The sequence below is a fragment of the Sesamum indicum genome, linkage group LG8 (assembly GCF_026168435.1).
Source record: "Sesamum indicum cultivar Baizhima isolate 11 linkage group LG8, ASM2616843v1, whole genome shotgun sequence".
Classification (NCBI taxonomy): domain Eukaryota; kingdom Viridiplantae; phylum Streptophyta; class Magnoliopsida; order Lamiales; family Pedaliaceae; genus Sesamum; species Sesamum indicum.
Window position 1 is genome coordinate 31,103,661 of NC_142664.1, and position 11,619 is coordinate 31,115,279.

The 11,619-nt window shown below is 35.9% G+C and overlaps 3 protein-coding genes across 3 annotated transcripts; 1 reads left to right on the forward strand and 2 right to left on the reverse strand.

The window, feature by feature from the left end:
* Window positions 1-742: 742 nt before the first annotated feature.
* Window positions 743-5,305, reverse strand: XCT (XAP5 family protein). Its single transcript, XM_011090201.3, has 12 exons — window positions 5,008-5,305; window positions 4,431-4,496; window positions 4,278-4,342; window positions 4,064-4,176; window positions 3,600-3,678; window positions 3,367-3,443; window positions 3,218-3,279; window positions 2,978-3,109; window positions 2,769-2,822; window positions 2,581-2,646; window positions 1,986-2,060; window positions 743-1,032 (listed from the first exon to the last, which is right to left on the reverse strand). The coding sequence occupies exons 1-12, from the start codon at window positions 5,176-5,178 to the stop codon at window positions 982-984; spliced, it is 1,011 nt and encodes a 336-aa protein (XP_011088503.1). The 5' UTR covers window positions 5,179-5,305; the 3' UTR covers window positions 743-981.
* Window positions 5,306-7,112: 1,807 nt separating this feature from the next.
* TIM (triosephosphate isomerase) lies at window positions 7,113-10,087 on the forward strand. Its single transcript, XM_011090202.3, has 9 exons — window positions 7,113-7,385; window positions 7,872-7,898; window positions 8,341-8,410; window positions 8,528-8,651; window positions 8,753-8,837; window positions 8,998-9,130; window positions 9,226-9,399; window positions 9,497-9,579; window positions 9,678-10,087. The coding sequence occupies exons 1-9, from the start codon at window positions 7,179-7,181 to the stop codon at window positions 9,732-9,734; spliced, it is 960 nt and encodes a 319-aa protein (XP_011088504.1). The 5' UTR covers window positions 7,113-7,178; the 3' UTR covers window positions 9,735-10,087.
* Window positions 10,088-10,854: 767 nt separating this feature from the next.
* On the reverse strand, window positions 10,855-11,607 carry LOC105169714 (uncharacterized). The gene has a single exon (XM_011090203.3). It carries the CDS (start codon window positions 11,432-11,434, stop codon window positions 11,039-11,041), a length of 396 nt encoding a protein of 131 aa, XP_011088505.1. The 5' UTR covers window positions 11,435-11,607; the 3' UTR covers window positions 10,855-11,038.
* Window positions 11,608-11,619: the final 12 nt, after the last annotated feature.

An 11,619-nucleotide genomic window follows, 5' to 3' on the forward strand; every position in this document is an offset into this window, starting at 1 on the left:
CTTTTATTAACATCTGTTATTTTTTTTATAATTTTTAAAATAAAATAATAAAAATATATTTTTAGATTATAAATTATAATTTTATATGTTTTTAAAACTTTATAAAATAATTTTACACACAAAATATGTACTATGAATCATTCAATTTTCTCCATTTGATTTATATTTTATCAAAAAAGTTAAATAAAATCAACAAAAATAAAATAATAATTTATAGCTCCCGTCAACGGCTATATAATTATTTTTCATTCAATAAAGATGAATTTGTAATTATATGAAAACTTAGGAAGGTAGTCGTAATTTGCTAAAAAAATAATACACATAGGTATATGAATGTGTTCTGAAGAAATTCTCATGAACAATTATATATTAGGTGGAAAAATATTTTATAAGATAAAAGAAATCGCACAAACATTCTTCTTAACATTCTCAGTCACATTCACATCACAGGACAGGATCCTTGTCATGTTAGATTACTTCCCCAACGCTACCATTTTACAACTGCAAAACTGATTTTTTTTCCAGAAAAACACCAACCTGATACCACTGTAAAAATCATCTTTGTGAGGACAAACAATGTAAATATCCATTCAAGCCCTTGGGGAAAGGGCAATAGTAAACCCTTTCTCTGATTCCACTTTCTGACAAATGTGTTCGTTGTAGAATTCGGTAATATGGAAGAAGCATGAGGTATGAAAGGAGCAACCTTATCCAGAGCAATATATTATATTGACACTTCATATGCATGTAATGTACTAGTATTATAAATGCTGGTAGCACAGCACACAATTTCGGTACTCAATTCAATCAGCACATTAGAGTTGCACTGCTGTCATTCATAGCCTACTTCTATTAAATACAACTCAATATAGACATCAGAACTTGATTTGTAAAGGAAACTAACTGCTGTCTATAATGCAAAAAGCTGGTGAAGCGGGCTCCAGTCAACCAATAGCCCAAGACAAGGGAAGTTGCATTAAATCAATCCCCATGAATTGTATATCGCTCCCACTTCTTCGTTGGATCATATATCTGCGCACAGAAGAACCCAAGGTTTTATAGTTCTGAAGGACGGTTCTGTTAAAAGGCCACACTGTTTGTCCACATTACGAAATATAGGGGACAGAAGACAATATGTGCGTTAAGTTGGGATGCGTAGAGAGAACCCACGCAAGACAAGACAGTACTCTAGGGTACATTTCAAAATATGCAAATCAACAAAAGGATCGACTACGGCAGACTAGAAAAATACACAAATTAAATGATCTAACTTCTAAGAGTGTTTCCCAATCCTTGGTTTTAAGAAAAAGTGTAACATGATTAAAAGCTTTTATGATATAAGGTGTTTGATAGACATTTTAGAAGAGCTTAAGAAGGGAAACTCCAATTATCTAAGATGTTCAAAACTCCATAACTCTGACAACATGTTGATGGCCTCCAGTTGTTAACTAATGAGATATTACACCTAATATGAACCAACTCTCGACCAAATTATTTAGTAGCTTCTATAAAAATTAAAGATAACATCTTATAAGTTTCAAAAACATCTTACTAAACTCAACGAGCTACCAACAGTCTTTAACATAGACACTCAAATGGCATTAAAGGCTGCCACACGTTTTAATTTACACAACCAAAAGGGTCAACACCTTCTGGAACCATAAAGGCACCAAGAGCTTCGAAAAAGCCTCCGATGTGCACAAGCAGAAGACATTAACAGCTGCCAATCACCCTTTAACACATACAACCAAAAAGCATTACGTGTGCATGCATCCACATACACAAACACTTGAATCATGCAGGAGCAACCAAGAATTATGGCCACTAGGGTCAACGAGTAGTCCATGTTAAAATATGAGAATTTTGCCCAGTGGAGTCGTGCAATCAATCAATGCAGGCACCATGGCTTACACTTTTGTGCAGCACATGAAACAAACACATGTATATAATATATGTATGTAAATGGGGAGGGAAGGAGGGAGTACCTCCCATCTTGAAGCTGGAAATATGTGCTTGTTCTTCTCGTACCAATGTCTCTCCACAACTTTACCAGCATGTGACTGTTGAAAACGTGTAGTAGATCGATTCAGTAAATTGATCCATATGTCTACCAAACTTCCATTAAAATTGCATTACATGCATCAAAGACCAGGAAACGAGCATAGATTCTCTGCATATATATGCACTCCAAAAGAACAAATTTGTAAAAATATTAAAATGCTATTTGCAGACAGATGAAGAAGAAATTGAACTAAAATGCCCAGTTAATTAGATGATTTCACAATTTTAAAAAGGCATAGACAGTTCAACACACACACACACACACATATATATATGTATGAAGTATGAACAAGATAATAAATTGAAGACTGAAAATTACTTCTCAAATAGCCTAGAATTCAGTATGAAACTGACAGAAAACAGATATAGAAGTCAGAAGCTTCCTTCGTTCCCTAATAGTTGTATGAAACCACATAATGAACAAAATTCTCAAATAGACAAGAGTTCTCTTAGAAAATCATCACAACATGAACCTGTATTTACCACTCCTTCGATAGGAACACAGGTCAAGAGCCTTACCTCATCTTTCTCGATTGTCGCATCAGCAATGGTTCGAACATCCTCATGCACATCAAAGTGGAAAAGCTGCAAGGCGGAGAAAAGTAAAACACAAACACAAAAATTTCACTCAACATTTCCTCCAATATGATTAGCTTCAAAATCCTTCAAATATGCAATTGAGTTGAGCCTGAGAAAAAGGACATTACCGGTCCGCTTTTCCCTCTAGCCTTATTCACAATAAGCTCGTAGAAACTGTGTTGCTGCAACACAGAGAGAAGTAAAATGAGTAAAAAGTATGCAGTACTTTTTCAACATTTTCTAGTGATGTCTTCTAATAATTTGGTTTATGTGGAGATCCAGCTTCATATAAGACTTTCGGCCATTTAGACATAGCATTAGGGCATGAGGGTCTTACATGCGGAATGATGAGATCTTCTTTCACATAAAGCAGATTCTCCACTGAAGCAGTTCGAACCTCTCGGAATTCAGGAGCAAGCTGCTGTTGGACAGCACGAAGAAACTCCCCTATTGTATCACCTTTCCGCACCTGATAGATGCAATGATCAATACCAACAAAAAAACAGTTCGACAAAAAGAACTACTGCAATCCTGAGCAGGTTCATCGAATTAAGATAAAGATAAAGTAGTTCTAAACCTGAATCACTCGCCGATGGCCAGTACCATCCCAGTAGCTGTAAGTGATCTCAAGAGGCTCATCTGGATAACATAACAGAAAGCAGGTATTTTTAAGTCAGGTATATATACAACCAAACAAACCAGAGCATTTTAGGCTTTAGAACTAACTCTTTATCTGCTCCTGCTCACGAAGCCACTGTTTCCGCAATCTTTCACGCTCAGCTTGTTCTTCTGCCTCTCTCTCACTGTAAGAGTATGCTTCAAACTCCAAACGCCAAGAATAAGTAAAGAGTGGAATTGCTGGGAGGGGGATAAATGGAAAAACCAGATACGCAATAGCATATGATTACAGAAAGGTGCATATATAGAAGTACAAAAGCAGAAAGGGAAGGATCCCACACCTATCTGGCAAAAAGCTGGTTTCAACTGTAGGATCTTTTCCATATTTTCCAAATTTTCGCCGACTAAATTCTTCATTGTCTTCGGAGACACAGAAACAAAATGTATCAGCCATAAGAATGAAATCATTCCTATTACTCCCAGAAATCATGTGTTCATCATGTCATATTTTTTAATTCTTCACTAGCAAATAAGGACAAAAAGGAGAAGAACCAACAAGAGCAAGATGTAGAAAAGGTGGATAAATCACAAAAAATTACAGGTCTGTCCCTGAGATATAGGAAGATCAGCTATCAACTGCAGAAAACGTAATGAAATATTGGAAAATCATACAGGTTTTGTCCTAGGAAAATAAACAGATGAGCAATCAAACCATGCAGCTATATCCATATATTTGAAGTTATCATCAAACAACTCCCAATAACAGCAAAAAAAATCTAGAAACTACGAATGAAATAATTCTCACTATTTTCCTCGTCTTCCTCTTCGTTGTCATTCTCAAAATCATCAGCAAAAGATAGACGAGGGTCCGCCTTTATTTTCCGCTTCTTCAATTTCTGCAACTGAAGCTCCTCCTCCCTACAAAAAGAAGAAAGAGATCAAAACAACCTAGAGTAAACAACAAAAGATCCTCAAAATTAACATTGGTGAATATTCAATTGAAAACAACATGCACTCACTCTTGCTGCAGCTTTAGGAGCTTCTCCTTCTCTTCCTCTTCAATTTTGTTTTTAATATTCACCCTCTGCCGAACAAAACCATCATTAAACAACCCAGGCCAAAAGGAGGGAAGGAGGTCGCTGGAAAACACCAAAAGAAGAAATGTTTATTACCTTCTCAACATATTGTTCTCTAGTGACCAGACCAACAGTTTCCTTCTTGAATGCAGTCTCGAGAATCTAAACAATGAACACCAGAAGTTGAATTTAGCAAACCAGGAAGAAATAGGAAGAACCTTATACGCACTTAACTCCGAAAGGCGTAGCTTAAAAATCAATAGGACTGTTTTGTTTTGGCTACTTGTTACTGGTTTAAACAAAGTAACTAACGATATAAAACATTGTTTGAGCTTGATATCAATTTCTTAGGCAACTTGAAATTTGCTTAAACTCAAGTCAAACAACAAACTAAAGACTCCTGCACACGACAAACCCTATTTTTGTGTCTTTGGATACACAACATACTGGTCAAGCTTAGTCGTATTCTTACCGTGCTTGTAATTTTTCGAGCTTGATTTTATTGCTAATCAAGCTAAATACGATCTAAATCGGCTAATATGATACTTTTTCTAAGCAAGACATAATCTTTTATTGTTAGGGTTTTTAAGAGAACAATGATAGGATGGCAAACTTTGTGATAGATACATCAATATCAGTACGTCAATACTAGTCCAGAATGATAAAAGGAAACCTCAGAGGTGCTGGAGCCGAATTGGAGGAGACCGGGCTGGCCTTTAGAAGAGGCGGTTTTGTTCTTGAGCTCTTGTATTTTGCGGCGCTCGGCTTCTCTCTGCTTCTCGAGACGTCGGATCCGAACGGCATCCTGCGCCGTGCCAACGTACCCATCACCCATACCCGCCATGGTGAATTCTATGTATGCAACACCGTGAAGTAGGGTTTCAGTTTGCCGATCGATCGGATGAATTAGACACCTGATAGGGGAACGTTGAAGTGGGGTTATTAGCGCCGATCGACCGGGTGAATTCGAAATCGTGTAACTTGGTGTGGCGACTATAACTTATATACTAATTCCAGTGCTAACAAAGGGGTAAAATTACATTCTACACCTCCTACTCTATCCTTCTCCTACTTTACCCCCTATACTCTTAATTACATCATTTAACCCCCTTATATTTTGTAAATGCATTAATTGTACCCCTACCACAGAAATATGAACTTTTTTTTTTTAATTCAGTAATTTGGTTCAACGAATTTTATAATAAATTACTTCACTTTTTTCCTGATCTTAATATATCTATAATGTTAATTAAAATTTTTAAATTTAAAATATAATTATTTAAATATTAAATATATATTTAAAAACAAGATCATTAGATTCAGTATTTAACAATACACTCAAAAAAATTACAAAAAATATTTATATTATATTATTAATTATAATAATTTTAGTTTTATAATGCATGTACAATTAGTTTTATATAGTAATTATGATTTTTTTAAGATTCAAAAATTTGGTTGAACAAAGTTTATAAAATAAAATGATCGCAATAAAATTACTACACCTTTTTCTTGATCCTAATAATCAATTCTAAATATGACCATTCATATATTAAAATACTATTTAAATTGCAGAGTATTTAGTTATCTTAGTATTTGACAGTATTCACAAAAAGAATTACCAAATTAAATAATTATGTAATTTATTTTTAGAATTTATATACATTGAGTTTCTTGTAGTAAGTATTTGAAGATTAAAATGAAGTATAAGGTTTTTCATATTATTTTAAAAAAAATAATATGAAAATGATAATATTATTCTTTCAACATAAAAATTAGTTAAAAGAAACTATAGTTATACTCATATTTTTAAATTTTTAGTCCAATAATAGATTTTTTTTTGTACCATAAGCATGGCAAATGACGCTTTTAGTCCCATAAAATTCAAAATCACATTTTTTTAGTCTAAAAAATGTGATTTTGGGCTTTTTACTCCCAAATAATTTAACGCCTTTTTAATCCCAAAGAACGCCTTTTTAATCTCAAAACCATAATGCATGTGACTTTGTAAAACTAAAAATACAATGATTATAAATTTTACAGGACTAAAAACGATACTTGCGAAAGTTGTGGTACCAAAATGATATTTTGCCTCAAAATATATATCTATTATGTACAGAATTCCTATATCTTTATATGGATCGATTTCTAATATTTTTAGAAATAAACCACTAAAATATTATCCATTTTCAAATAGTTTTTAGTTTTGAAAAGTATTTTATGATTTAAATAATTATATTTTAAATTGAATTTTCTGAGGAATAACATAAAAATGCTACAAGTATAAACAAGCTTTATATTCATATTATAAATATTTTATTTTATAAAATTCATTTAGTCACATTGTTAAACTTTACAAAATTATTCTATTTATAGGAGTAGATGGAATTAAATGATACAATTAAAAGTACAAGGGGGCAAAGTTAAGATAAAACTAAAGTTGAGGGGATTGAATGCAATTTACCACTTAAATTGATTAGAAGGTTAAATTACTTTGCTTATATTTATTATAATTACAAATATTTTTTCAAAATTAATGATGATTTAATAAATACTTTGTCATTGAGCTGTCATAAAATACATAATTATTAATTTTAGAAATTATTTGTAACTTTTAAAAGTATAAAAATATTTATAATTATAAAAACTTTTTTTAGAACGGTTCTAATTTATTTAATTTAAAAAACCGGTTGTTTGTTTGTCACGCTCCTTCACGTCGAGTGGGGGAACGTGGTAGGTCAAGAGGCAAATTTTGTCCATAAGATACGATGCCACTTGTTTCTAGTCTCTCGTTTCCAGATAGAGGGATAATAGTTCAGTCCGCTACAGTACAAGAACACATCAATGGCGGTAGTGTCCACCTCAGTCGGCGGCGCCGCGGTCACCAGCCAGTTGACTCAGTTCTCCGGCCTCCGCAGATCCTTCCTCAAGCTCGACACCTCCAACTCCAACTCAACTCAGGCGTTTTTCCGAAATGTCAACTCGCATCTCCACCTTGCCTCCTCGAGTAGAGGGTGCCGTGGTGTCGTTACCATGGCAGGCTCCGGAAAGGTGACTTGCATCTTTTTTCATTTTTTAATTAGGTTTTTATATCGTATTTTTCGTATAATCAGATCTGGAGATAATTAATTAATTGCATTGTGGACTAGTTCTTGAATAAGATACATCTTTTAGGAATTTTGTATTCTGGTTATTGAATAAATAATACTTTGACGAATAACTAGTTGGTATAGCAAACTCTATTCGAAGGACTGGTTCTTGTGGGGATCGTTTATTGGTTCAAGTATATTGACCAGTGCCAAATGGATATGAGAGAATATGGATTTATGCTCCTGAGAAATGAACCATAACTAAAATTTGATGCCTTTTCTTGTAAGCTATAGTCGTCTTAGTAGTTGCATTACACTCTTGCAATTACCGCTTATCGTGATTTATTTATCACTCATCCCCTGGCAATTCTCTTCTTTGCTGTGAAGTTCAAAGCATCATCTACATTCCTTGTTCAAAGGTCTGATTGCCTTTTCCTTTATGGTGCAGTTCTTTGTTGGTGGAAATTGGAAATGTGTAAGTATTATTTATCCCCTTTTACCAAGTTTGCATCTCTTTTTCTTTATTTCCCTTTTGTTTGCAGTTCTTTAGTATTTCTCCCAATATTCTTCATGGCCGACGCCACTTGGGCTGCAAGGGCTGCAAGCTTAATAGCTTATGCTTATTTGGCAATTCTTGGCATGGATTTTGATTTAAGTAATATAGCTGTCTCATATATGGCATATTTTCTGCTAGCTGTGTCCTGAGGCGAAGAACTAAATTATGATAACTTAAGTAGACTACTCTATGTTCAAATACATCCATCCAAATCACAAGTATCGCAAGACCTATTTATAACCACTGTACTGATTCTTTGTCAGTTTGAAGATAAAAAGTCTAAGTTTTTGAAGCATTATCTGTATTTCTTGTTTTCTGATTTTACTTTTCTTCTTGGCATGTCTCATACAATTCTACTTAGAATGGAACTAAAGACTCCATAAGTAAGCTTGTTTCTGAATTGAACAGTGCAACATTGGAATCTGATGTTGGTAAGTTCTTCTGTGCTAACTAATACCTGTTACCATTTCTTAGTTTCTACAAGTGTAGCTGGTTCAAGCACTCCATTTGGTTGCTGGTATATTAATATCTAACTTCAACTATTGCAGATGTTGTGGTAGCTCCTCCATTCGTCTACATTGATCAAGTGAAGAACTCGTTATCTGATAGGATAGAGATTTCTGCCCAGAATTGTTGGATCGGGAAGGGTGGTGCTTTTACTGGAGAAATCAGGTGGGTGCTTCAGTAACATTGGTTTTGGCGATTTGCAATTTCTACTGTAATGATATGAGGTTGGACAAATGAAACATGGAATAAGAAATAACTTATTGCAGCGTGGAACAACTGAAAGACCTTGGATGCAAGTGGGTTATTCTGGGCCACTCTGAGCGGAGACATATAATTGGAGAAGATGATCAAGTGAGTGAAATTGAATCATCTTCCCAACTTTGAATAAATTATATAGGAAAAGCAAAATTGAAAGAAAATACTGCTAGTTTATCTGATTTGGTAACTTCTTGTTCTAATTCCTGCTAATCTGATCTGTGCTCAAAGCCTGATTAAGTACTATCTTCTGCAGTTCATCGGGAAGAAGGCTGCATATGCCTTAAACCAGGGTGTAGGAGTGATAGCGTGTATTGGCGAGTTATTGGAAGAAAGAGAAGCTGGAAAAACTTTTGATGTTTGCTTTCAGCAGATGAAGGCTTATGCTGGCAAGTTTCCTCTCTCTTCCTCTCTCTAATTGGTTCATATTTGAACTTTCTGTCGAGAAAAGTTGGTCAACCATGATTGCTTTCATGATGTGTAGATGCGGTTCCGAGTTGGGATAACATTGTCATTGCCTATGAGCCCGTATGGGCGATTGGAACTGGAAAAGTGGCTACACCAGCGCAGGCTCAGGAGGTGCACGTAGCCATTCGGGATTGGCTGAGTAAGAATGTATCTGCAGAAGTTGCTTCTAAAACACGTATTATTTACGGAGGTATGTACTGTTTAGTCTGAATTTTGTAAGTTTGGAAAAAAATATTCCTACATGTATGTGTTATATAAATAGCCAACTTGCAACAAATCTTCCACAGGTTCGGTAAATGGAGGCAACTGTGCTGAACTTGCAAAACAAGAAGATATTGATGGATTTCTTGTGGGTGGTGCATCCCTAAAGGTATATTTAGATTTCTGTTGTTGGTGGCAGGTTTTACGTCTTATCATTTTGAAGTTCTATGATAGGTTGATTCTCACGATTCCCCTTTTGTGCTTCAGGGTCCTGAATTTGCCACTATTATTAACTCCGTGACTTCAAAGAAGGTTGCTGCATGATATTTGGATCAACACAGAGTATGCTCACAGAACCAGTTGTAGTAGAACTATCTCACGGCTAAAGTCACGTGCTATTCCCTTTCGTGGTAGATCACCTCTTCCCATGTCCTCCATTAACATGAAGTGATTGTTTTGCTCCATCTGTTTCCTAACAAACACTACCGTGTAATGGACGACAAAGTTCACTACAATAATGTTTTTGTAGCAATGATACAATAAAGCCAAACATAATTGCACTCTGCAATGCTAGGGCCACACTGTGCTAGGGGCTTGTGTTGAAAACTTCTGTCATGATTTGTAACATTATCTCATTCTGGAAAATAAAACGAGGATGTGATGCCTCAATTTTGAAATTACGGAGTGAACTTGGATATCTGTGTATATGAGGACTGTATATTCAAATATCGATCTATCTTGCATAATGCTATGATCAAATTTCTTAATTCTAATTTGCGCCTGCCTAGTTACTTATAGTGTGTCTAAACTCCAAGGTGCCAACTCTTTCTGCTTAAAAAAAAATGACCATGTAAAGTTTAACATCAGACCACTTACTGCGGTGCCTCCCTCCTCGTCACCTTTTGGTTGGGAAGATTTCAAGCTAGCCCATACATGAAAGCAACATTCCTACTAAATTCCCAACCCCACTCCTATCCTGTGAAGCATAGGCAATAGACAAGGAAAAATAATTGCACCACCACTGTGTTTCCAAACTGAAGAATTTCATGTCAACATTACGAACAACTCACGGCTGCATATTTGTAGCTTCTCTGAGTACTGTGTCCTGTTCTAATTGCATCAATTGTGGTACTCAAATTTCCTGGCTATTGTCGAAGTTGAATTTTTTTAAAGAATCTAGAAATACGAAATTTTGGTCCAAGTACTAAGGTGTAGTTTGAATTGGCGAGACCCTTGAGCATTGCTAGGCGACTCAACAGACGTGTCATTTTAGAGTCAGCAGTTCAGCCCGAGGGCTTCTTCAAGCTAATTAATCAACTGTTGATGATTGTATTGAAATTAATGGCTGATCTGTCTTTTTTGATCAATTGCCGTGCAAAGCCAAACAAAATTTGCTTGTAAACAAAGACGAAAAAGTTGTAAAGAACTATTGGGCTCAACAACATTACAAACCACAACTCTAGTGGTCCTCAAAATCATTAATAACTAAACATCAACCGACAAAGTTAACAGCCATCAGAGTTAACAACACAGATCCAACCATCCATTACCTATTTCACTATGTACAACATCGTCTTGCATGATTAAACCCTCCACCGAACACAGTCCTTGAAACACACTAAAGATTTTCATATAAACCAACTCTCAAGAAACACAGACTGGTACTGCACCAACACAAGCAACAACAAGATCAACGCTGCCACCCCCCATGGCGATCCGCCCTCCCCCGCCCCGAAGTACTCACTCTGCCGCCTTTCCCATGGCGACCTTGGAGAGAACCACCAACAGGGCGGGCTGTCGAGAGTCGACAGCCACCTAACAGCAAACAGCAAGACTAGTGGTGCTGCCATCAGCAGCCACCCCATGCCCTCCTCGGTGGCCTCCACGATGGATTCGTAAGAGACGTACCATTGGAGACTGAGGAAGATGAAGATGACGGCCAAGATTAGCAGGACTGGATAAGGTAGAGGGCTCAGAGAAAACACCTCAGAGATTGAGGAGGCTGTGCTTCTTCTGTAATGCATTAATGGCTAAAGAGTGGAGTCTCTTTTCTTGGACTAGTTCAAAGTGGCAGTTGAGAAGGGATGGCCTAACTAATTTATAGGAGAGGATGGCATGTCTGATAACATGTGAAGCTGCCTACTGGAGTTAAGTTGCACCTGTCGTTTCTAGCCGTTGATAGGATGTTGATGCATCAGTGGAAGAAAGC